Genomic DNA, 26,369 nt, shown 5'->3' with positions numbered 1-26,369 from the left:
CTCAAGTATTGTGAGTATCGCAGTATGTAATTTGCGTGTGCATATTGCCTGTAGTTCAAAGCATTTCATTAGTCCGCAGTGGCAAGCTGAGCTTCCTGTTGGCTGGCTCCTGTATGTTTATTAAACAAGCTACATGCAGCACTCGAGAAAGGGATCATCATTTCCAGCTATAGTCTTGGGTTTCTTTGGAATAGATGGAAATTAATCTGAGTCATTTTTCTTTCCATTTGCTTTTCTAATAATTGTCATATTCTGCCAATCATTCTTGTGACTTTCTGTTAAATCTAAAAACCTGTTTGCTGGCACACACAGGTTGATGGCAAGAGTAGTTGTGGTGCACTGTGTGGATTATTAGGTCCTAATATACATGCTATTTATTAAACTTTAGCAATGTCCTCAAAAAGCAGGCGTGTGCCAGTTCAGATTTGTGATCTGTAGCATGTAGAGACATTAGAGTTCTTTGGTCAGTTGAATCTGTCTTGTCTTCTTGTCTTCAAACACTTTTTATGTGCTTCTCCTACTCTTGATCCATACATATTCTTTTAGACTGTGCTGTGATAGTTTTCTCCTTCAACATGAAGGAGATGGAGGATGGGAGAGTTTATTTCTCCTAGTCCTCAAGGAAGAGCTCAAAGACTTTAAACTACTTAGATCTTTAACTATCCACAGTCAAAACTGGCAATTGTCTAAGCTATATCACCTTTAAAGTACCAATATCAAGATTTATTGGCATCTGCCTTAAAGAGTTAGCATTTAAAGAATTAGTCTGAATACGACTAATATTGTAACACAAGGATTGACCAGTTTTCATTTCTAGGAAAGCTATTCCTATCGCACTGAAGAGCCTAGTGTTTAGCAAATGCTCCCCCAATGTTGAACATTTAATTGAAAGTGCAGAGCTGTACTTTGTAATGAACCTTTTTTTTGCAAGCCTGCAAACAAAATGATTTGTCACTAGTATGTTATCAGTCAAAATATGTACTCTTAAGTTCTAATGAAACTGTGTTTTGCTGGTGAATGGTCATTCCAGTGAGACTGTGTTTCCACATACCTTGGCCACAGTGCCAGCATCAAGAGATCTATACTCTGTCCCAAGCCATTCTTTCCTACCCTGGGGCCATCTCCTCATCTGTGCCAGTGCTATTGTTTATGAAGGCACAGAATAAACTGGTGAGAACTTAGCCAGATTAAAAATAACTGGTTTTTGCAGAGTAATTTTTGACAAGTCTGGTCCTCTGGTCTACATCACCATGTGTCCCCAAAGGAAGGGTATTACGCAGATGGCTAACAATGACTGCAGTTATCAGAGCAAGGACAGAACAACCTATGCCAGCATTGCCACCAGGAGACAATAGTGTGGAACCATCCCTTCAGTCCTGCACTTTTCATTTCCCTGATGTTCATGTGTTATTTTGTTTATTGGCAATGATATACTTCCAAAGTTGATTTACCATAAGGTAGCTGATACGCTTTGCTTTTCCATTCAAAACAAAACTTCAATCAAAAATGATTGATTTTTAAAGGTATTGTTTTGCCATGTTATCAATTAGACCAAGCTCTGAACAAGGCAAATGATGGTGGTTCCACGGCAGTCTTCACACTTCAGTTTTATTTTGTCATGAAACACTGGACCCCAAAAGAAGTTAAGAGTTGTGCCCAGAGTTTTACAGGACAGAAATTCTGTAGGAGAAATACCTCTGGCAGGGGGGAAAAAACGCACAACTCTGATGACTGAAAGATGCATGTGGTCTGGCTTCACTGAACCTGACCAGAGGAGGAAATCAGATTGTCTGATTTCATACACTGGACATACCTTCCTCCCATGAGTTCCCCAGCACACAGCACACCACCACCGTCTCTCTCATTCTGTGACTCCACATGCCAGATGCACCGGGGCAGTCTGACCTGCAGTTCACTGCCCACCTGCACCCTGCAAGTGGGAACACCAGCACTGAACCAAGGTCAGGGATTCTGCCAAGCTGGTAGCAGAAATCCCATCTGTCATTCCCAATTGCACATCCTGACATGCCAAAAACAAGATGTGAGGATGTGGGTTATGTATGCCCTGGCATGCTGGAGGTACGCTTCTCATAGAGAGGGGAGATCACTGCATGATCCAGTGCATGACTTTTCACAAGGCAAGGAGGTCGAATCTTTACAATACCTAAGGTCTTATGGCTTGGTGTACACAAGATTTAACGTTATTTTTAAATGCAAAATTGCAGCCCCATTTAGGCTGGGACAAGCTAGTGCAGCCAGCACTCAGCCATGGAGTGATCTGCTTTGGGGAACCGATTCCCTTGTTCTGATTTGTTTGGTTTTATTAAAAAAAAAGAAAAAAAATGTTGAAGTAAGTGATTTCCTAAGGAAATAATCATACAATTTGAAAAAAGATATCATTATTCCTCTTAAAAACCACCAACATTCTGTTACTGCTCTTTGTGAAACCCATTCTGTGTTGACAATGAACCATCTTAAAGTTTGTGTTATTATGAGATAACTTCGCAGGTTATGTGAAACACTCGGTTTTGCCTTGCACATTTCATTACCTTGGCCACTTGTCTAATCTCACAGGAACACATGGCTTGTAAAGTTTGCTTGACTGATTTTATGTATTTATTTAGCTTCTTACTCATGAGTTTGAATTAAGTTGTCTTTGTATATTTTACTACATTTGTGTAAACAAATGCAAGCTATGGGTCACATCCTCAGCTGCAGTAAATCAGTACTCCACTATTAAAATCGATGATACCTACCTATTGGCTAAGATGTAGCCCGTTATTTTTCTATACTTTCCATTGCAGAGACTAACTGTGTTTTAGAGGATAAGGTGTTAAAACTATACCCGTGAGTATAAAACACTCTTCTTGCCTTAAAAAAAAAAGTCCTTCTTTACATTAGACCAAATGGAATTTAAAGCAAAACACTGCTCTGTGTCTAAGGTTAAAACAGGTTACGAAATCCATTATGATAAAGATGCGATTTAGAGTGCTACGTTAGTTATGTCACAGAGGTTAAGAGAGTTTACCTAATAATCAAAGCCTGATTTAGTATTTCTTATGGCAGAAGGTTCAGCTACTTTATTTGTACTACCTTGCTACGAGTTTGTTTCTACTAAGTAAACATTCCTTTTGAAATAATCAATTTTGAATGTCAAAAGTCTGAAACTCCCCACAAAAGTATGATGTGCAATTTTCCAGATGGTACAAGAAGCAGCTCTGCACACTAATGTGCACTGTACACTGTATTTCTCATGGTAAGTTTTCCAAAAGTAGCCTTTAAAATAGTAATTTTTCAATATCTTTTAGAAAAAAAAGAGTTATATCTAACTAGAGCTAACATTAGTTGCATGTTGGATGGCAATTGTTGGAAACCCATAGTAAAAAAAAATTCATTTGAGGTATAAACAAATTGTCATATAGTAGCAGCTTATTTTTCAAATCCTAAAAAAAGAAAACATAACCAGCACTGTCATTTTACCCACCTCTTTCCATCACTCCTGCTATCACTCCTGACAACTCTATGGAGTGGCTCTTCAGTTAAATTCTGGTCTGTTGCAATCAGCGGGACTTTTGCACAAGGATTCACTGGAGCTGGGGCTTTAACTGCTGTTCTTTTGCTGTTGAAAAGTTTTATGATCTAATGACTGTTTTTCAGTTTATAACGTTTTCCCTTTTTCTTCTTTTTTCCTTTCGGAAAATTCATTGTCTCATTCTGGAGTCTGGCCAAGTTGTGTATCTCTTCTCGTTTTATAGCTAATCTTAAGTCTTTTTCAGTCGGCTCATATATACTTCATTGAATTTCATTATCTACAGCGACTTTGAAAACAATCAAAGTGTTCATCATAAACTGTATTTGGTATTTTTCAACCCCTCCCCTGGGAGGCTTGCCTCTACTGCACACGGGAAACTTGGTGTGTATGCTGCCATCAAAACCAACAGATACTTCTTTTTAGGACCTCTAGCATGAATTCTTCATTCCAGAGATATCCAGTAGAGACTAAGCAGGTAGAAATGAAGGGATCCACATTTTTTCCTTGGAGCTTCCTCTTACTTTTGGAGATACACTGACTGCTGGTCTCTCCGTCACGTATTGCATGAGCTTCCTTTGCAGTTAAAAGGATACCATGAGTTTGGGTTGCCCTCACTGGAAGTTACTTGTATTTGCCTCTTTCTGGAAGAATGTCACTCACCCATCCTGTTGTGCTTCGTCTTAATCTGTTCTTTCACCATCTTTATAACTCCCATTAAAAAGTATCTGTTAGTCTATGCAATAGCTGATTCTAAACTATCACTTTCCTCTTCCATGTTATTCAATCTCTCGCCCCTCAAAAAACAGTTGGCAGTAGTGCATTTTTGCCCAAGTTTAAAGATGAAGTCCTTAAAATATAAAAGACATAATACAGTTTAAAAATTGTATTTATCTTAATTTGCAATACCTGCATTTTAACTGAAAATATTTTAATCTTCCCTGACAAAATTTGAAAGACTTGTTTCCTTACATGGGCTGATTTCATCAGTAATGTGTAGAGGAGCTCTGCTCCATGCAGCTGCTGATGTTCTAATTGTTACAGGAGAAATACGGTGTTGGCTGCCAGAACTCAAGATATTTTATTTTGATTTTAAAATGCAATCACTGGAAATGTTGAGGTCCACACGTGAATTTTGTTACTGGGACTAAAACTGTTACTCATTTTTTTCCTTCTTTAAAAAAAAAAAAAAGGTTCTGAATTACTTCCATGATTCAATTTTGTGTTTATTTTTTACATCATACTGTTTTTTTTTCCATTTCTTCTTTGATTTTTACTTATTAGAGGTTCTTTGTCTTTTATATTATCCTCTGCAAAGTATCTTTGATCCATTCTTGGAAACATGATATATATAAACTTCACATTATTTTGTTCTATACTTTTGGGACTGAACCAAGGGCTGCCAAGGACGAGAGTGACATCCCACCAACTGCCTCTCAGTAACTGCTGGGAGAGGCATTGAGGGGCCAGTGATTCGTCTCTGCCTTTCACAACTCTTTTAAAAATTACAAGTGCTTTTTTTCAATTTATTCCACTTTTTTGTCAGATGAGAAGATTCTTTAGAAGCTCCATTCACTTATACCTTAAATTAGGATTTGAGTTAGGCATTTGGGTTTGTTTTTTAAAATAAAGGCTATATTTTGTACAATGGCTATACCATCTGTTCTTTACCACTGGTTCTTGGCTTCTCAGCACCAACACCACAAAAATGGCTTAGGCAGTCAGTTTTGTACAGAAAGTACCGCCAGCTCCTGCATTTTCTTATATCTGTTACTTGAAAGAATTGACTTGTATCATAACTGCCCATCTCTGACACTAAATGCATTAGTACATGGAGAAAATACCTTATCTGCTTAGGAATTACTTTCCTCATGGAAATAAAAATGTTGTTGCTGTGTCCCATATTTTCTCATGTTTGCCTTTACCATATTTTATCAGCTTGTAAATAAAGAGATCACCATCCCTTCTAACTGCCTTTCTCCTCTTGTGAGGGAAGTGTCTGTGAGAGCTCAGAGTAAAGCTGGGCACCTTCTATGTGTGTATGACCACCACGGTCAATATTATCACAGGAGCAGGCACATCCATGTAGCGTATTGAAACTGAATTTTATAAGGGGAAGAAAGAAAAAGAAAGGTCATTCAGGACTCTTATTGATTTCATTTGGCAAAAATGAAAAAAAAAATCCAGAATTCTTATGATATTAAAAAAACTCCAGTGACCTCATGAAATGATTAGATAAAAAAACTTTAATCAGATTTTTTTTAGAAAACAGATAGTTCTGCCAGCAGCAGGCGTAGCAATGCTTGGTTTCCTATGGATTTATTCCTGACTGTTAGATTCCTTTGTTTCTAACAGATACAACTTCCAGTGGAAGTTTTCCCTACCAATGCCCTCTGTCCTTTGCAGCTTCTGTATGCTCTACAGGTACAGTGAGCACACTCTATATCTCTTCACTCAGTAGAGGCATTAATGAAGATTTTCCCTTTAGTTGGTGACTTATTTTCAAGCAACTTGCCAGACTCTAGTATGTTTGAAATTTCTACACCTCTACTAGGTTTGGTTGACGTTGACCAAAAGATTTAAACATAGGCAGACATCCAAAACCAAAAGTATTTTGTGAATTGCTTTGTGGAACAAAAAAAAAAATTGAATTTTAAAGATAATTCTGGTGAAAAGATAAAAGTTGTTCACTCTTTTCAGGTAGTCTCAGATGTAATCAAGAATTGTTCTATCAATATAGATGAATTATGCAAGATATACAATAAAGTATATATATCAGAGATTTTATGGGGTTACAGGAACAACTTTGTAGTAAAGCTACCAATGTTCATTGTGTCAGCTTGTGAGAAGTAACTCCTTTTCTGTTGAATAAATAGGGCAACAAGCATAGTTGTTCTCAAGCTGAAGTGTTGAGACTTGAGAACTTGAGAACTGAGGAGCACCACAGGTCTTACTTTGTTTTCTTTTTGAGCTTTTAGGGAAGTACCGCCATTTAAAGCTATAGGCAGACGTCCCCTTTCAGGTTCTTGTCACAGACGTTACTACAGGCTGCTGAAAGTTACTGCCAAATTTGTTTCGCAGTGAAGGAATTTCTGTGTGCTTACTAATATGCTCCAGACAAAATCAGCTAATTTAGCTCAGATCAGCAATTTAAACAGCTTGAGCTGTCTTAGCTCTTTTTGTTTCAAGCATATTGGCTCTCTTCAACCTTCTCTACCAGCAATGTGGTGACATTAGTAATTCATAGCAAGGAGCTGTTACTGAGCAGATTTGGGCTGAGATGGAAGAGGACATTTCCCCATGGTCCATGTTTCAGCACCAGGTAATTTCATACAGGTTTTGGAAGGATGAATGTGCTCAGGTGCATAAAAATGTTTATCACACATGATACCGCAACCATGGACTTCCGGAGGGCGGACTTTGGCCTGTACAGGACGCTCGTTGAGAGGGTCCCTTGGGAGACAGTCCTGAAGGGCAAAGGGGTCCAGGAAGGCTGGACGATCTTCAGGAAGGAAGTCTTAAAGGCGCAGGAGCAGGCTGTCCCCATGTGCCGTAGGAAGAACGGGCGGGGAAAATGGCCGGCCTGGCTGAACAGGGAGCTCTTGCTGGGACTCAGGAAAAAAAGAGAGTTTACCGCTTGTGGAAGAAGGGGCAGGCAACTCAAGAAGAGGACAGGGATCTTGTTAGGTCATGCAGAGAGGAAATGAGAAAGGCAAAAGCCCAGCTAGAAAGCAATCTGGCTGCTGTCGTTAAAGACAACAAAAAATGTTTTCACAAATGTATTAATGACAAGAAGAGAGCCAAGGAGAATCTCCATCCTTTATTGGATGCGGGGGGGAACATTGTCACCGAGGATGGGGAAAAGGCTGAGGTACTCAATGCCTTCTTTGCCTCAGTCTTTAACAGGCAGACCAGTTGTCCTCAGGGTATTCAGCCCACTGAGCTGGAAGACAGGGACGGCGAGCAGGATGAACCCCCCATAATCCAAGAGGAAGCAGTGAACAACCTGCTACACCACCTGGATGCTCACAAGTCTATGGGGCTGGATGGGATCCACCCGAGAGTGCTAAGGGAGCTGGCGGAGGTGCTCGCCAAGCCACTCTCCATCATTTATCAGCAGTCCTGGTTAACGGGGGAGGTCCCGGACGACTGGAGGCTTGCCAATGTGACGCCCATCTACAAGAAGGGCCGGAAGGAGGATCCGGGGAACTACAGGCCTGTCAGCCTGACCTCGGTGCCGGGGAAGATTATGGAGCGGTTCATCTTGAGGGCGCTCACAAGGCATGTGCGGGACAACCAGGGGATCAGGCCCAGCCAGCACGGGTTCATGAGAGGCAGGTCCTGCTTGACCAACCTGATCTCCTTCTATGACCAGGTGACCCGCCTAGTGGATGAGGGAAAGGCTGTGGATGTCGTCTACCTGGACTTCAGTAAGGCCTTTGACACCGTCTCCCACAGCATTCTCCTAGAGAAGCTGGCGGCTCACGGCTTAGGCAGGTGTACTCTGCGCTGGGTCAAAAACTGGCTGGACGTCCGGGCCCAGAGAGTTGTGGTGAATGGAGTTCAATCCAGTTGGCGGCCGGTCACGAGCGGTGTTCCCCAGGGCTCAGTACTGGGGCCACTCTTGTTCAATATCTTTATTGATGATCTGGATGAGGGGATCGAGTGCACCCTCAGTCAGTTTGCAGACGACACCAAGTTGGGCGGGAGTGTTGATCTGCTCGAGGGTAGGAAGGCTCTGCAGAGGGACCTGGACAGGCTGGATCGATGGGCCGAGGCCAACTGTATGAGATTCAACAAGGCCAAGTGCCGGGTCCTGCACTTCGGCCACAACAACCCCATGCAGCGCTACAGGCTTGGGGAAGAGTGGCTGGAAAGCTGCCTGGCGGAAAAGGACCTGGGGGTGCTGGTTGACAGCCGGCTGAACATGAGCCGGCAGTGTGCCCAGGCGGCCAAGAAGGCCAATGGCACCCTGGCCTGTATCAGAAATAGTGTGGCCAGCAGGAGTAGGGAAGTGATCATGCCCCTGTACTCGGCCCTGGTGAGGCCGCACCTCGAATACTGTGTTCAGTTTTGGGCCCCTCACTACAAGAAGGACGTTGAGGTGCTGGAGCGTGTCCAGAGAAGTGCAATGAGGCTGGTGAGGGGTCTGGAGACCAAGTCTTATGAGGAGCAGCTGAGGGAACTGGGGTTGTTTAGCCTGGAGAAGAGGAGGCTGAGGGGAGACCTCATCGCTCTCTACAACTACCTGAAAGGAGGTTGTAGCGAGGTGGGTGTCGGTCTCTTCTCCCAAGTAACAAGTGATAGGACGAGAGGAAATGGCCTCGAGTTGCGCCAGGGGAGGTTTAGATTGGACGTGAGGAAAAATGTCTTTACTGAAAGAGTGGTTAAACATTGGACCAGGCTGCCCAGGGAAGTGGTTGAGTCCCCATCCCTGGAGGTATTTAAAAGACGAGTAGATGAGGCACTTAGGGACGTGGTTTAGTGGGCATGGTGGTGTTGGGTTGACGGTTGGACTCGATGATCTCAGAGGTCTTTTCCAATCTTAATGATTCTATGATTCTATGATTCTATGATAGAGGTCTATGAAGGTATGACTAGCATGGAAAAAACTAATTATATATATGGATATATATTTAAAAAAAACACAAAAATGCTAGTGAATTAAAACTAATGAACAAATATTACAAAATACAAAAATACCAATGAAGGTATAATAAATGTAGGTTTGTGAGAACCTCTTTAGCAATGACTGACATTGCTTACTCTTGAGAGCTTTCTGCTGTGCTGCCTCTTTTTTGAGGCTTTTTCCTGTTGTTTTATGAACTTCTCTTGTTCCTAAGCAAGAATTAAAGAAACTGAGCTGTAGTAAAACTTCCTGTGACCTGAGCACCATATCGTAGCGAACTTTTCATAACATGGAAAGTTGCTAAATAGATTCTGAAAAAAAATACCCAGACAACAAAAAAGCCAGTAATGATTTGCCTGGACACAGCATCACTTGCTTTATCAAACTACGCACATAAATCTAGTTAATTTAAAATTAGCTAAAATGCTATGAAGAAACAACCAGTGCTTTTGAAACTGGTTCTAACTGATGACTAAGCAAGCTTTACCAAGCAGAATAAAACCATTTTACCAGAAGTTTTGAACTTGTCAGGTCTCAAAGGAAATGTAGAGTCATGTTGGGTCACACCGACACAGTGCATTCAGGAACACGCAGCGGGAGAAGGTGCTCCTAAATCAGGAGTTGGTGTCCTTTCCTCTAAATCAACACTACGCCACTGTAGTTAGTAGGCAGTCACATGGCTGGCAGTTTAAAATATCTGATATATTTGTCAAGATATGCAGCTGGTATTTGTAGACATGGCTGGCTTGCCTGGAAAAACGTTCATGGCTAAACTGCTCTTGTGGTTTCAGGTAGGTCCTATAATCTATATCGCATTTTGTTATCAGTTCTGCAGTGCACTGTACCAATCTGTAAATGCCATGCTGCTACTCTTGTGTGTCAGTGTTGAGCAAAATGAGTGTAGTGTAAATGGATATAATTCAGATATGGTTTGTTAATCCACTCTTACACCATTAAAGGAAGGTACTGCGTTAAAGTTCTTATTAGATTCAACACTATTATTACTTATTTGAAAAGAAATGCAATTTGCTCCTCTTTCAAAATGTAATAGTGGCCCCTTTCAAGTTGCTTTAAAAATTGAGAGAGCTGCACAGCACTGCTGTCAAGGACCTGCTGGCAACTGCAACAGTCCAGACTGTCGTGGCCCAGGAAATGAGCAGCCATCCTGAATGATTCTTTTTTGACTTTCAACAAGAAATAGTCTTTATTAAGGTCCAACTTGCTGTAGTAAATGTTGATAAATGTTGTTATGTAAACATACAAAATTAGAAATTGTCCTCTAAATTGCTAATGGGAAAAATATTTGTAATTACTGGCAAAATACTTACCTGTTTAGAGAGGTTATTAGTAGAAGGTGGAACAGAATAAAAAAAAAAGTAGACTACATCTGAATTAGGAAAAAGCTAGTTTTTTTCCTGACAACATTTAACAGAGGAGATTTCCTTTGATTAACCCTCCCTGCTGGCAGAAAACCCACAGGTGACTTTTACCAGATCTCCCAGGCCTGGACAACTGATTACTCGCTTACTGCAATGTCTATATATTCCTGCTGCCTTCATAGTCATACCTTGAACTGCAGAACTTTAATGGTTTTTGCACTTTGCTCTATGGATTTCTGCTTGGTTTTGTATCCTAGAACAGACAGTGCAGTTCTTGTGTAGGATATTGGGACAGAGCCATAGGGTCAAGGTACAGGTTTGTGCACAAAGAGGAAAGAAGTTATCCGTAGTGAAAAATACAGTTATTTGTGTTTCTTTAGATATGTTCCAGTATTTCCTTTGATACCCATGTAGATGAGAAGGTCTTATAGAAATGATGTTTTGAAATTGGGACAGCTCTAGCTCACCTGGTAAAGATAACCTTAAAAGATGATTAAGAAACCTCATTCTTCAGGAAAAAAACAAATAAGGGAAGAGACATGTTGACATGTTGAAATAGTCTCTTTGCATAGATGAATGTCCTAGGATTAAAGACAATGTGCTTTTAATGATGAATTGAGTAACGAAGTACAGATCTTTATTCCACAGTGCTCTTCCTTGCTGTTAGGAAATCAAACATTTTGAGAAACAACTTTTTGATTCTTTACTGTGCCAAATTTTTTGCAGCACTGATGAGGAATCATTAGTGGGCTTGTTAAGGCTCCTTCATTCTCAGGGCAAATTTGCACATGAGCCCCAGGTAGCACTATGAAACCTATAGCAATTGCCTCTGCTTAGATCCCAGATGGACTGCCAAATGTAGGTGATTATCTTCAGAGGTTCAGAAATCTCAGTTTTATTTTTCACTAGAAAATAATAATTTTCAAAACCCAAAAACTTTTGTGGAAGTGTACCAGTATCACCGAAGTGTACTCTGGGAAAAATTTCTCAGCTCCCTTAGAGAACGTTAAGAGAATAGCAATACAAGGGCATTCCCAGGCTGAAGTATCTCCCCATCCTCATGATAATGAGGAAGGGGAGGGATCTCAAAGAATGCAGTTGTGATGTGCATCTCAGCATCTTCTCTTGGAGCTGCTCCACTTTGTATAAATAAGTAAAGAGTTGAACCACAGAGATACTGATCATTTGCAGGGCTAGGAGGGGAGAAGCTTCCTTTTTATTGTTTATCCGTATCAGAAGAACTTGAGCAGAAAAAAAATCAACAGATCCACCTCAAAAATCGTCAACAACCCTGCATTCAGGATGTTCACACAGGGAAACCAGTACAAAATTTTGAACCCTCTCTGTTCCAGGACAGTTGCATAATAATCAGGCTATTTTAGGGTAAGATTTTCTTTTACTGCATTTCAGGGAAAAAAAAACCAAAAACAAAACCCAAAAACTTTTAACCAGTTTGGTGTTACCCTTTGGTAGAGTAGGATATGTATAATTTTGGGGTTTTTTTAAATCTCAAAAATTTTCTGGGATGGAAAATGTTTCCCATCAGTTCTAATTTGGACCTATATGCATGGGAGGAGAAAAGAACATGTTGGGCAATCTTTCTCAAAAAAAAGCTCCAGAATGAGGTGGATTAATCATTACTGTAATGTATCTCACTTGAACCTTTTTGTTCTTACCCTACTTTTGATCTCTTTTATTTCATCTACCTGAAAATTAGGGGCAGGTCATCAGTTAATGAGACATAGCGTGGCACCACGTAAATCAATGCCGAGCGTTTGGCACAGGGATTCTAAAAGAAAATACGAGAGGAAAAAATCCTTCTGTGGGTTTCAGGGAAATGAACTGTTAATGAATATTGTGAAAGAGCTGAAATTTGCTGTAAGGGAAAGACTGACACAGTGTTTGTCAAGTTTTCAACTTGACGCATGGAGGAGCAGGTTGAGCTGTCTTGTGGTTTTGCTGGATGACGTTTGTCCGTTGCTTACCTGTCATCCAAAACAAACCATCCCCCAGCCTGGCCTTTTCACAACCAGAAACAGTGACTGATATTTACAGTGTCAGCTCGAGGGTTAGTAGCCTCCGGGATAATTTCCTGAGGCAATATGACACAGAAGTGTAGCAGAAAGAATGATTGACTCATTGTCCAGTGTAAAGAAATTGTATGACTAACACAGTTCATTCAGTTTAAACTGTAGGTTTCTTATCTATGACATAAATCTAGTAATAGTGAGGCATATCTGACTTCCAAAGGAGTGTTTGTGTTCCTCCGCAAAAGCCAAAAATCAAACCAGTGGAAACAGTATTATCTTAAAACCAGCATAAATAGGAAGTGAGATTGTGCTTAAAAAACTAGGGGAGAAGATCCACAGTTTTGATGCACTTGCACCATCTATTATTTAATGAGATCTAATCCTGAATGGGGCTTTTGGGCACTACTATAATAATATTTTGAATGTATTAATAAGCAACGACACTAAACCAAAAGAGATTATAAAAATATTTATGATAACAGTAAAGGTTCTGTTAGAATTACCAGACTAAAACCAAACTAATTTTATCCACCTCCTTAGTCTTATAATTTGTAGGCAAAAAGATTATTCACTTCTTCAGCAGTGTCAGAGACAAGCGTGGAATTTTACAGGAGATGCAGTAGATGATCTATAGACTTTATAGAGTGAGGGTCTGATTCAGCACATACTCACTGGCAATAATCCATCAAGAGTATCCATTCAGACAGGAACTTCACATTTTTCCGTTATCTTTAGTAGGGCACAAGAGTCCAGTGGTACGGAGTGTGCTGCTAGCCCAAAGGCTGATTCAGACATCACTTGACCTGAGAAGGCAGCATTAAAAACTAAATAAATATTGAAGCTAAAAGTGATGTTTATTGGTTGCCTGTGTTCTTAGTTTAGGGAAGAGTGCAACAGTGTAGCCCATTTGTGCCATGTAAATACACCCCAGCTAATTGGGTGTGAAGGGAAGAACAGTTTCATAAAAGGGAAAGAGGAATGAATTAACACTGTCTTTTAAGAAGAAAAACTGCAGTTTGAGCACATTTCTTGTTAGACACCAGAGGATCTACATGGAGAAGAGCCAATATGAATGCTTCAACTCTTGGAAAGCTTTCATTCGTCTTTCCCATTTTACCAGACACCAGGAATTCTATTGAGGTTTCTTTGGCAAAGACCAGCTGAAGCTTTTTCTAAACTTTGGCATTTATAATTTTTTAATAATCAGGCTGCACTGTTGGGTGTTGTGAAGTTCAGAAGTCAAATCAACCAGGAGACACAAATGCTTAGGGAAACAGACTCTGTTAGTTCTGGTACTTACAGATATCTTTGTTTTTATTTTATTCTGCAGTGATTTCTGAATATGCATTTATAAAGTTTTTGAGGAACTCTCAAAACCAAACAGGGATCCTGAAATTCTTTCCCAGATGGGACTCCAAATTTTCACATTTCAGCTTGATCTAAACAAGTTCCAGTTGGCAATAAAGACTTTGTGACACAGTAGAGTTTCTGGGTCTTGGAGCTATTGACATCTCAGACGAAATGAACAGTAATCTGCTTAAAAGTGAAGTTGATGGTTTCTAATGGGCTTGTATTGTTTTTTGACAAAAACTTGATCTATTCCTTTGTGTTCTGATCATATGTTCTAAGAAAGTAAGAAAACAAAATTGTTAGTAGGTCTTTTTAGCAGCAAAGTTTTACACACATAAATTTAGTGATTTTTATTTCTTGTTTTCATCATAATGTCCAGAATAATATATATGAGTTGAGCTCTTCAGCAAAATCCTGATAGGGACAATGTAATATCCTTTGATCCCTTCTACTAGGGTCAGAGACTATTACAGAACAGCAAACATGACAGCGTGGCTATTTGAACCACTCACTTTTTGCCAAAATGGCCTTTATTTTTTCAACTGCTAATTTAATCACAGAATCACAGAATGGTTGAGGCTGGAAGGGACCTCTGGAGGTCATCTGGTCCAATCCCCCTGCTCAAGCAGGGGCACCTAGAGCCAGTTGCCCAGGACCGTGTCCAGATGGGTTTTGAAGATCTCCAAGCATGGAGGCTCAACAACCTCTCAGGACAACCTGGGCTAGTGCTCAGTGACCCTCGCAGTAAAGAAGTGTTTCCTCATGTTCAGAGGGAACCTCCTGTGTTTCAGTTTGTGCCTGTTGCCTCTAATTCTGTTCTACTTTGAAAATCTGTCACTTTGCTCATTATGTTCAATCAACAGCAGTATCCTCCTTAGAAACAAACTGTTTTACAGCTACAGGGGAAACTGATCTTGAGGATACATCCTCTCACCTAGAAAAAATATTTTTTGTATAATACAAGAAATAGGATAAGAAGGCAGCTTAATTTTAAAAAAGAAACATCTTTTCTCAAAATGCAGTTTGTTCATTAAAAGAAAGCAATAAAAATGCATGCAAAGAACATTTTGCTACTTGAAAATCAAGAGCTTTCCTCTTTTTCTTTATTTTGCACAAGGTTGATTGCTTGATGGAAGGGTTTACTTCTTTTCACCAGTGAGTGAGTGACAGTGGTCCTTCTGGCAGATTCTTACAGGTAGTGGAGTAAGGAATGTGTTAGTCCTTTGCCAAACTGATCAAAGAGGAAGGGAGTCTGCTGTACTACTCTGGCATCACAAGACTGTTTCCTAGGATGAATTTGCAAATACTTAATACAGAAGTACTTCTAGACTTTACAACAAATTATATCAGTATGAGTAACTTCGTTCCAAAGCTTTTTCCAAGAAGTAGACCAAACATTTAACAGAAAAAAACAGAGGAAGCCAGCACAAGTAACATCCCCATCCCCACGCAGTGAAACTGAACTACATACTGAGAGCCTAATGATACAGTTCTTCTACATCTAGAAGAGTCAAAAGTGCCTTATTTACTCTGAACTAACTATAATAGGCTTGTTCTAAGAGCCTGATAACTTCTTCATAGATATCTGCAGCCTTCCTGTTACCTGGTTTTCTAAGAACATAAACACATATTGTTCATACCTTTGCCCTTGAAATACAGTCTTAGGGTATAGAGAGATTGCTGTATGGCATATGTGGATTTCTCCGAGACCATGAGAGAAATACAAAATGTTGGGGGATAACCCCCCCCTTTTTTCCTAGGTCCTCATTTAATGTGTGTTTTGTCTGTGTATTTCTTTATACAGTCCTTTGTTGTAACATTAGTGTAGTCAAGTATTTCAACAAGTTGTGCATAACTAGACTTTATCATTTTGCTCCTATTATTTCCTGGAGGTTACTACATTTGCTGTTCAAGGAGATAACACAGTTTCCGTAGCCTAAGGCTAGTGCTACTGGCATTGTATAAAGCAGTACATTGGGGGGGTCCTGCAGATTCATCACATCCAGAAAGAAGACGAGTCCTGGTCATTTTGACACAGTCCGTCTATGCATAAGGCTACTAACCGGTACAAAGCATTTTTCTTCACTGGAGTGTAAACTTGGAGAGATTCCTGGCATAGAAGAAAGTGAGTGTTCAGACTGGGACCATCAAAACAGTTTCTGACAAATCAACTGCAGCTGAGTTGTCTTCCCAGATGCTCATTCCAAAATCTGATCAAGAGTATTTTGTTTTACTTGTGATTGTGGAGGGATGTCCACAAATTTCTAGATGTTAAACAAAAATATCTCCAGAAAGATAGCCTTTAAGTCACAATATTTACGATTTTCTCAGTAAAACCTAAAAGCAAAATGGTTTTTTTTTCAGTTGTAAAATGGGCAACTAAGAATACAGATACCTATTTCTACGCTGAATCAGTGTTAATATGGCTATGTTTAATAGAAGGTGCCAACATTGACTAAAATGTCAGTCACTTCAATATACAGGCCATCAGCTAAGGCTGTAAATACAAACATCCTCATTTACAGAAAAGTTCTTAGTTTAAACCAGAGGATTTTTTTTAAATGCTGTAGTAGTAAGAGAAACTGAAACTCCTGGCCCAGCAGTTCTGTTGCTCCAAACTTCAAGCTTACACTAGCTAGAAGAGCAGAAAGGTGGTCAGAAAATTCAGGGAAGCTGTTCAGGGTCTGAGTGTCACAGTAAATCTTCAGCTCGTCTTCATTTAGAGTAGCCTGGAGTTTTCCAGAGCTTCTTCCAGCTGCCTGCACCCCAAAAGACAACACACACGCTGAGCCTATCTGGATCACGCCACTGCTTGGCAGTGACTTTGTCTTGCCTCCAAGACACTCCCATTTTAAGGCAACACAGTGGTCAAAGCCCTTGGCTGTGCGCTTTCTGAGTCAACTCTTTTCCAGCCTCTTTGCATCACTCTGACAATCTCAACCAATTGGACAACAGTGAAGAATTCGTACTTACCTTTTCCTTCTGCTCTGCTGAAATTCCTTAAAGTACTGCAAAGGTTAGTACAAATGCACTTGAGTGCTAGTAGAAAAGTCTAGTATTGCTTTTTGTTCTCTGGGAATAGTAGGACACCGTATATGAAAATCATCATCAACTGTTAAGTAAAGTGGACACTATTCCTAATTATTGCCATACAATAATTTTCACCTTTGAAAATTTTGAACAGAAGTTGTTCCTGAATAAGGGTGTGAATACAAGTACAGCTGTCTCTGGTGTTGTATTAGGAACTGTCCTAAGAATCAAATCTTTTATAAAAACAGACAGTAGAACACCTTTTTTTAAAAAATAGGTGTGCAGTGCCAAATTATTATGGCTGAACTTTTTCTTTCTGCTAGCCGTTCATTTGTTTTTTCTATGTACCGTACTGAAAGCTACATATGGTGGAATTGTTTGTAGTAATCTGTGAACTGTAAAAAGAACATTTGCTGTCACTTCCTTTTTTCTAAAATCATGTATGAAATAACATGCAAATTGTTAAAGCAACTGGTGTTAAACTGTATTTGTCTCCCTCTTATTAAAGCCTAATGAGATATAAAAAGAACCTTTGAAATTTCAAAACCCCTCTCATTTACAGAAGTTAATCTGTTTTAGGACTTCATCATCGGGGGGGGGGGGGGAGGCGGGCAGAGAAGCTTGACCATGTGCCTATACCAAAAAAACTGATTAGTAGATCCATCCTGGCTGGGAATAATTACAGGGTGCTTACCTTAGAGGTAATACAGAGGGCAGAAACAGTGTTGTGAGGCTGTCAAAGCTGCATGGCTGATAATTATTTTTTTAGTCTTATTTTAGTGGTGATGGGGTGTTATACTTGAAAAGCTGTTAACCTCGACAACATTTTCCACTACATTGTATAACAACAAAAGTGTGGGCCAAATTTAGAGCTTCAGTGCTGTTTAGAAAAAAGCTTTCCTATGGTTGTTCTGCCCTTCAGAACTGCGGCAACAAAGCAGGCATGCTTGTTTGATGGGTACTTTGTCACCAGTTAGAAACCCTCTTATTTCCATTTAAGCTATCAGGGCTGGCCTGACTGCTCTGCCATCTGAGAGCTGGCAGGAGGTGCTGAGTCCAGCAAGTCTTTAGCCTAGCGTTGGCCATCAGAAGTTTACTTAGTCTGAGTGGTCAGTCGGGTCCCCACGGCAGCCACAGACTCCTGAAGTGTGGGAGTCAGAAACGACAGATGGTGAGAAGCATCCCAAGGGTGATGGGACTCCGTTGTGAGTGATGGATTCTGGTTTCTAATGTGCTTTGAGATTCACTGGGAAGGTGGATAGTAGATAAAGATTCCTGAATGTAAGGTGCTGTTGGTAATATGTATTGTTGCTACATGGGTAACAAGAAAAATAAGTTTTAAAATAAATAACAAACTGAACATTTCATTACTTTTACCTAACTATGGTATCCTTCAAGTCTATTTTGTTGTTTTCTTACTTCTCGGAAAAACCTTACCCTCTTACTCTCTTAAGTATTAGAAGGGATGATGTTTACTTGTGAAGAAAAACACAAGTTTCCCAATATCTGATTTTCAAGAACTGCTGAAGGGCAGGCTGCAGGCTAGCAACAAAATAACATCATACAGATTCGTTCTACCTCACTTCATTTTATTATGCATTTTATCCTCAATGAAATAATTGTGTAAGGTCATCAGATAACTATGCATACATTAACCACATCTCTGCTTCATCAAAAGCATTTAACGTGGTATACTTACAAACATACTATAAACAAAGTTATTTCTATTTCCAGTACTGATCTTGATGAAATCTACACTGTGAGGTCAGTAACCCAGTCATGTTCAAGAACTAGTGAGCTGTGTTGCAGAACGTCTTCTGTTCTCACGGATTCTCTTTTGATGGGTGAACAGGCTGGAAAATCCTGACTTTATTTGCCAGGGGAATTCTTTTGGATCAGATAGCATTTCTAGTAAGTATGACACATCTGAAAGACAGTGTTTACAGTCCAATGGGGATGTTTTTTGTTCCGTATCGGTTAGTGTTGTGTTTGCTGAAGTGGCAGGTTAATCATGATACAGGCAGGCACTGCAAAATTTTCTTTAAACGGTTCTGCCAATTAATCTCAGTCCAAACTTCTTGTTCTCACGTTGCCTTTTTCCAGAGGTGAATGGACATTATTCAAAGTTGTGTTTTTTCCAATAGCCACAAGTATGCAAAGTTTAACAGCTGTGAAGGAACCCAAAGTTTTTGAGCACGTGCTCTGAAATGTAAAAAGATACGAATCTCGTATCCTAGGTGTTGAACAGTAATGCACTGAGCTATTTGGCAGTAGTCCACGCTGGGGTGTTTTATTGAAAAGGATTTTTAGTTAATTTGTTTGCCTGATTTTTCCCTTGTCTGACATTTTGAAAATAAGGTTAATTTGATGTGAAACAAGTTAAGGGAGATGTTTTAGATGGCAATAACAAGCCCACTGAACAAACATTTCTCTACTTTGGAGTTATGTTTGCATGTAGCTGATCCAGAAGCGTGCATGCCAGGAGTTTCAAAACTTCGTGTCTCAGATACACAGCTTGCAAGACAGCGTGCCTGGGCTAAAACTCACTCAGCTCAGAGTTCAGTGTGGAGAAGCATTATCCCCTTCTGATCTACATCAGAAAAAAAAATAGCCAGGCTTTGTAGGTGAGGCTCACGCCCTAGACATGGGATTATTTTTCTGAAGTTATTTGCATACCAACAGATCTCCTGCTGTTGGAGAGTTATTGAAGAAGGGAACGTCTTCCTCTCTCTAAGTGAAACTCCTGCACGTTTTAAGACAGTTAGCTCCAATGTGACATAAGCAGTTTTGCTTAAACCATGGCTTTCCATACCGTTATTGGGTCCATTTCCCATACTCTGTTGCTGGGTCCAGTTCCAAAACTTTCATCAACCCTTTTTTTGCTTACAGCCAACATGTGATACCTTGTGTGTGCACGCACACACGCACGGAGGCTTTTGGATTAGAGCAAACACTACTGCCGTTATTTGAACACTCCTTTAACGGCTGGTGCTTTGGCGGGTGATCATTATGCCGAGCACTCACGCGGTTTTTACATCTTCCCCGCACTTTATAAACATTAACCAATTAATTCTCATGGTACCCCTGTGGGTAGGAAAGAAAATACGAGGACAACCGCTCAGCGCGGCCGGCGGGTGCCCGCGGTGGGGCCGGCTCCGCGCCGAGTTTTGTGGGGCTCACCACCCCACGGTGGCTCCCGGCGGGGGGGTCGGGGCGGGGGGTCGGGGGGGGGGGGGAGTGAGAGTACGCGCGTGTGTGTGAGGGGGCGCGTGTGCGAGCGAGAGGGAGGCAGCACGTGTGCGTGAGCGTGTGTGAACGTGTGTGAGAGCGCGCGCGAGCAAGAGACCCCGGCGGAGGGGGGCGGCGGGCCCCCGCCCGCAGCCCTGCCGCCGGCGGAGCTGCGAAAACAGGAAGCGCGGTGGCCGCAGCCGGCGGCCGCGCTGATTCATCGCTGCCTGCGCCGCCCCGCCGACGGCAGGCCCGGCCTCCCGCCGCCGCGGGGCTGCTGCGCGGCCGCGGAGCTCGGCGCTGCCTGCGAGGGGGCGGCGCTGCGGCCGGCCGCGGCCCCGGGGCGGGCAGGCGAGGCGAGGCAAGGCAGGCGGCGAGCCCGGCTGGCGGAAAGTTTCTGCCGGCGCCGCCGCTCGCCGACCCGGTGGCTCCGAAGAGGAGCGCGGCCCCGCGGAGGGCAAGAGCCGCGCCGCCCGGGCTGGCAATATGAGGGAGCAGCACTCATGTGTGGGCACCGGGCAGCGGAGGATGGACCCGCTGGAGCTCGCCGTTAGCCCTGTGAAACGCTTGCGAACTGAGTACGCCTTTCCCTGTCTCTTCGCAGAGGAGGCCTACCAAAAATTGGCCAGCGAGACCCTGGAGGAGCTGGACTGGTGCCTGGACCAGCTGGAGACCCTGCAGACCAGGCACTCCGTCAGCGAAATGGCCTCGAACAAGGTAGGAGCCCGCGGCTCCGGCCCCGCCGCCCCGGCTCTTCCCTCCGCGCGGGGCGGGCGCGGGGGTCGCGTCAGCCCGGGGCGGGAGGGGGGCGGTGTAGCCGCAGCTGCAGCCCGGGGGCGGGCGCGCTTGCGGCGCGGCCGGGCTCCCCCGGGCACGCGCCCCCGTGTCGGCGGGAGGGGGTCCGCTGGGTGCAACAGCCCCGGCTGAGAAACTTGCCGCGGGCAGCAACGGTCTCCTTATGCGCGCTTGGGTGCAGGCAAGGCTTTTGGTGTGGTTTATACATAGTTGTCTTAAATTTCAGGACAAGTTGTGAAAGTGATGCAGGTCTTGGAAAGCTACACTGTTTCCCTGTGTGTCTCAATTTAAAAACAAAAAGAGATTGTTTTTGGCTGCCGGCGATAATCCCTTCCGTTGCTCTTTCTTCTCGCAGCATCCCATTCTGAACTTAGGGATCTTTCCTAGAAAATGGTGTAGAAAGTAGCATGAAAAGGTGACAAAGGTAGATCTTGATCCCGGGGGAGCTGCAGGCTGAATTTTATTTGTAAACAGTAATGCTAACAGCTTTCATAACACGATTTATTGTGAAAGTTCTCGCTCAGAACCGAGGTGCCATCACAATGGTCACTGTAGACACCTAGATCCAGGGGTGTGTTTCTGAGAGAGAGTGCGCCTTCCCTTCCTGGAAGCTGAGGATGCGTGTTAGCCGGGGACTATGTGCTGGTATCTGGTCTGTGCCTGTGTTCTGCCGTTTGAAATAGTTTCCACATGCTCCATTCATAAGTACACTTTCTGTCGTGATTTTGATTTGCAAACAGTATGTCGCTACACTTCTGGAGTTAATTTTTAAAGCCAAATTGATAAGCCTACTGTTTTGCTTCAGAATTTATATTTGTCATCAACTGATATTCTGAGTACTTGGGGAGCTATATGTACAATGAGAGAGAAGAAAGTTTTAATTAAATAAATAGGCTGGTTTTGCCTCTCTTATGTCTGCAAAAGCAGCTGATGATCTATATTTTAGCACCTTTTAACCATTTTAGTTGCAATTAGGATTTTTTTTAAAGTCAGAAACTAGTGGTTTTGACTCAGCTTATGCCTTTTTAAAATTCTTCTGTCTTGCTTTGACTGCCCTTATCAAATACCTACTGTTTCTTATTGATTGTTTTTAAGTCCATGTTCAACTCAGCCGGTGTGTAAGATGTAAGGTGTTTGCACTCTTGTGCGGTTTAGTCCCATAATATAATATCCCTTGTGCTTTTCTTGTCTTTAGAGGCTCTTAGCAGCAATTAAATCTCTAAGAGTTATCTGCCTGGCATTGCCCTATTCTCAGAACTGTGTTTTCAGTTTTTATTGCCAGTTGAAAGATCTCATTATTCAGGGCATATTGCGTACATATTGGCAAGTTACAAAGTGAAGAGTTTCGGAGTCTGCTTTAGCGCTATTTGAATCCAGTGACGTTGTTTTCAAGGGGAGTAAGATCAGACCAACACGTACGGCCCGATCTTTCCTTGCTAGCAAGTTTGAACGCATATCAGTTCCCTGATTTGTGATGTCTGTATAGCCACTGTTTCACAAGTTCCTGGACATTCTTCAAGTATTTATTTACTACCTCCCTAAAACAGATAGGATATGCAGTATATTTTATGAACAATGAGGACAAGCTGTTTTTTAGAATAAGATAAAACTAATTGCAAATCAATGCATCTTAAGTTTTGTCAAGTATATTCAGATTTTTACCTAAAGAGGATTTGTTTTTAAAATAAAACATGACAATTGCTTTGCATCTTAAAGTAAACACAGAGGTGCTACATCTGATACTATGTTTTGTTGGTATTTGTTTGAACTGGTTGAAGAATTGTTTGCCATAGATTACAGGGTAAACATTCTTCATACGTGTTTATTAAAATGAAAAGAAAAATGTGATTCAGAAAAGGTTTTTCATCTTGTTTCCAACATAAGATCATGCAGACAAGGGATCGATGCGGGGTACACAGTAAGCCTAGTTGTCATAGTTAATCTAAAGGTCAGTAAGAATGATGCAAAGCTTTACATCAAAACTGGAATTTTTATATTGCAGTAATGTATTGCCTCAGTCTGCCTCATCTATCGAATATGGATGTACATGTCTAAAGCACTTTATTGCTATTTACTGTTTCATGTTGCAGTATTTAGGAAGAGCCTGGTATTACTGTATTGGGAAGGAATAGCCGCTGTTTGGTTTTGCAGGTCATACTCAATTCTTAAGGTAAACTTTTCCCCGCCTTTTTGGGAAATCTGCCCCCCGTGTATAGAAGTGAATCTGTGACATCTTTCAGTGTTTGGTGGGGGGTTTTTTGTAAAAGTAAATCTGTTCACATTATGGTTAATGGCACTATCTTGAATATAAACCAGCAAGCCCATATAATAATGTGAGAAAATTTAGTGCAGGAGGATTTTAATTTTAGGTGTGTAACAGGTTGTTCTAAAGAATAATGTTATTCCTGATTATTAAAACGTATCCGGCATTTATACAGCACCTACTGTTGTAATATAACTGCAAACCGTGACACCTCTGTGAGGCATATAGGTAAACTATACTATTTTAGTTTATAGAGAAACTGAAGTAGAGAAACTTTGCTCAGGGTTAAGGACATAGACTTGAGTACAGCAATGAATATTCAAAAGTACCCAGTTCTCTATCCCCAGAGCAAGTCCTGTAAAATCAGATGAGAAAATCAGGAAAAGGAATGTTGTTGCTACAGAACATGGTTTCTCACTGTGGTTCCCTCTTTCCCTTTCGCTGGGTTTCTTTAAGAACTAGCGCACAAGATTGTTGGATTGGGGTTTTTTCCAGACTCTCAGCTACTTCCCTTATTTATTTCCCTTTTTTTTTTTTTATATATATATATAACAGCACTTTCATCAGTGTTAGTTTTCCTTATTTATGTGAGCATGTGTGAGACGTAAGGGGTGGCATAAGAGCTGAGCTCTGCACCAGGTAAGAGCTTTTGCCCATCGTGCAAAGGCTGCCATAGTAGAGGAAAAAAATTCAGGGAGGAAAGAGTGTTGTGTGTCCTGAATGCCTGAAGTAGGCCAGGGAGTGATTCTTACCTCCCATCCCTCTCTGTGCAGGGAGTTGGCAGTCTGAACCGTTGATTGCATCTGTGTGGAATCCCCTTACCCGTCAGTAATGCCTGCACAGGACTCAGATTAGCATGTCCCAATCCAAGGCTATTTATTTTGTTTAGATGCTTCTCGTGCTCAGTTAGCAGTAGTCTATGACATGCCAGCTCACAGCTTTGTATGACTGAAAGTGGGATGACGCACATATACGAAAAAATCCTTCTTCTCCTTGCTTAAAATTGCTTGAAGCAGTAGGCACAGGGTGCTCTCCACAATCTCCAGATGAGCCCCAGCATGTTGTGGCAGTACATGTAACCCCAAAAACTCTGAAAACGTGCTCTAGGTCAGCTCTGTAGGAAGCCAGCCCTGATGCTTGGCTGCCAAAGTTACACCAGGATGACTGTAATATCGAGATGATGTCCTATTTTCCAGCCATCCCTGTGATAAGCAGATTTCCAAGTCCCTGGAGGCATTGCACATGAAGTAACTGATGGATAGATCTGTGATGCACCCATAGGCGTAGTTCGTAAATAAATCTGATTTCGAAAGGACATAGTATTTAAAAGTATTGTTAGTTGTCATTATGTTGTAATGATTCTTACAGTACTTGGTGTTTTCTTAAATTACCAGCTTCTGGAATTGGGTACTAACAAGAGAATCCCAGCTTCTTTTTAAAAGCACAGGAAGTTTCTTGTCCTCGTACCCCTGTAGAAACCCTGTGAAGTCTTGAAAGGCTCCGAAACTAGGAAACAAATAAGAAGCATCTTAAATTTGGAAAATTGACTAAAATGTCTTAAATTTTTGCAGTCCTATTTCTGATTTTCTATACCATGTACTGTTAATATTGGCTAACGTGAGTGGACTGTGGCTCTGTTGTGTTTTTTTGCGTGATGCTTACTTGAACAGAAATAAATTCATTTTAGGAAATAGTTTACCAATTTGGGTCACTAAAGATAGGATCCCAAGGCATAATTAGATGCCTGTATTTAACTGTTCTGATTTCCAGAGATGCTAACCCATATCAATTTCTGCTAAACTGAATTGTGAGTAATATCTGTGTTGAAAAACATAGTTTTTAGGTGGGTACTAGCTTGCTGATTGTGATTTCTAACTTTAGACAGAGATACACTTTGATACACTTGTACAAGCAAATGATCTTTTTAAAATTTCCAGGTTGCAGAGATTTTTTTTTTTTTTACTTTTTTACTAATTTGCTCTTTTTTTAATGAATAACCCCCTCTAATTTTCATGCCAAACAAGATTAAAGCAAAAATTAATAGATTTTAAGTTCTCTGGGAGAACTATCTTCTTCCAGTATGCAGTACCTAGCTTAAGTCCCTGATTCTGGATCTGAGAGTTGCTCTGTGACAGACAATAAATAAATGAAGAATGCCAGTAATAAAGATGCAGCAACCACTTTCTGCTAGACAGCATTAATTGTAGATTAGTCAAACGTGGAGGAATACTTACAGTGAAACTGATATGCAAAAGTGTATTTTCACTTCTGTAATGATGATTTTGCAAACATCTCTAGTGTGTTGCTTTTGTGTGTCTGAGTATCTGAATTTAGACATGGAAAAAGTTTCAATTCATGTTGCTTCTGTTTCAGTTTTAAGTTTACTGCAGATGACAGCATTTTTGCAGGATTTGCTGATAACTGGTAATGAACAAGAGTTTGGAAAAGGTTATTCACTGGGTATTTCTTTCCCACTATAAACTTACGTGAATGCCTTTTCTCCAGGAAGCTTTTTTAGGTATTAAAGCTAAGAAGATTTAGGTTTCATTTAGTTTGATCATGTTAACTATGAAACTACTTTTTAAGTATAAACTGTCTTATAGTTGTCCAACTTGTATACCACTATGTGCAAGTGCTCACAGATTAAAACAGAAGTCTATTTACAGACAGTTACTAGTACTAGTTACTATTAAAAAAACCTTTCCGAGATTTTTGAGTGCTTTGAAGATGCCCAAAGCATTGATGTTATCAACCAAATACTTTCCAAAGACTACGCTAATGTAACACTCAGTGCAAATGTTAGTTGGATTTTGGTTTATGTTTATGGTCCTGTGCTTGTCACCCATTACGTACGCTCAAACAATAATCTTAATGATGCTTTATTTTAAAAAATTACCTACCTGTAATCATTTAATGTAAACTAAAATTACACTTGAAGGAAACAAAGACAACTTGAAATCTGTTCAGTTACTTTTTTTTTTTTTTTTTACATTCCCTCCTGAAGTCTCCTGCCAATTTGAGCTGTTTTATAATCACATTTTCCTGCTGCTAAGAAGTATTTTTCCTTTCCTCCTTCACAGTGCTAAAAGGCTCACACAGACAACGAGGAGCTGACTAACGTAATATCCGGGGAAAG

General features: G+C 41.1%; 1 protein-coding gene across 5 annotated transcripts in view; it reads left to right on the top strand.

Annotated features, from left to right (window-relative positions):
• The window catches only part of PDE4D (phosphodiesterase 4D), a 436,186-nt gene that overhangs the window by 357,015 nt on the left and 52,802 nt on the right, over positions 1-26,369 (top strand). For all 5 annotated transcript variants that reach the window (XM_076362675.1, XM_076362676.1, XM_076362678.1 and 2 more), the window contains exon 6: positions 20,780-20,892. In XM_076362675.1, the coding sequence (XP_076218790.1) occupies positions 20,780-20,892 (113 nt within the window). The remainder of the gene's footprint in view (positions 1-20,779; positions 20,893-26,369) is intronic.

This window comes from Aptenodytes patagonicus, chromosome Z (genome assembly GCF_965638725.1).
Source record: "Aptenodytes patagonicus chromosome Z, bAptPat1.pri.cur, whole genome shotgun sequence".
NCBI lineage: Eukaryota > Metazoa > Chordata > Aves > Sphenisciformes > Spheniscidae > Aptenodytes > Aptenodytes patagonicus.
Note: the sequence above shows the minus strand (reverse complement) of the source record. Positions and strands in the feature narration are given on the sequence as shown.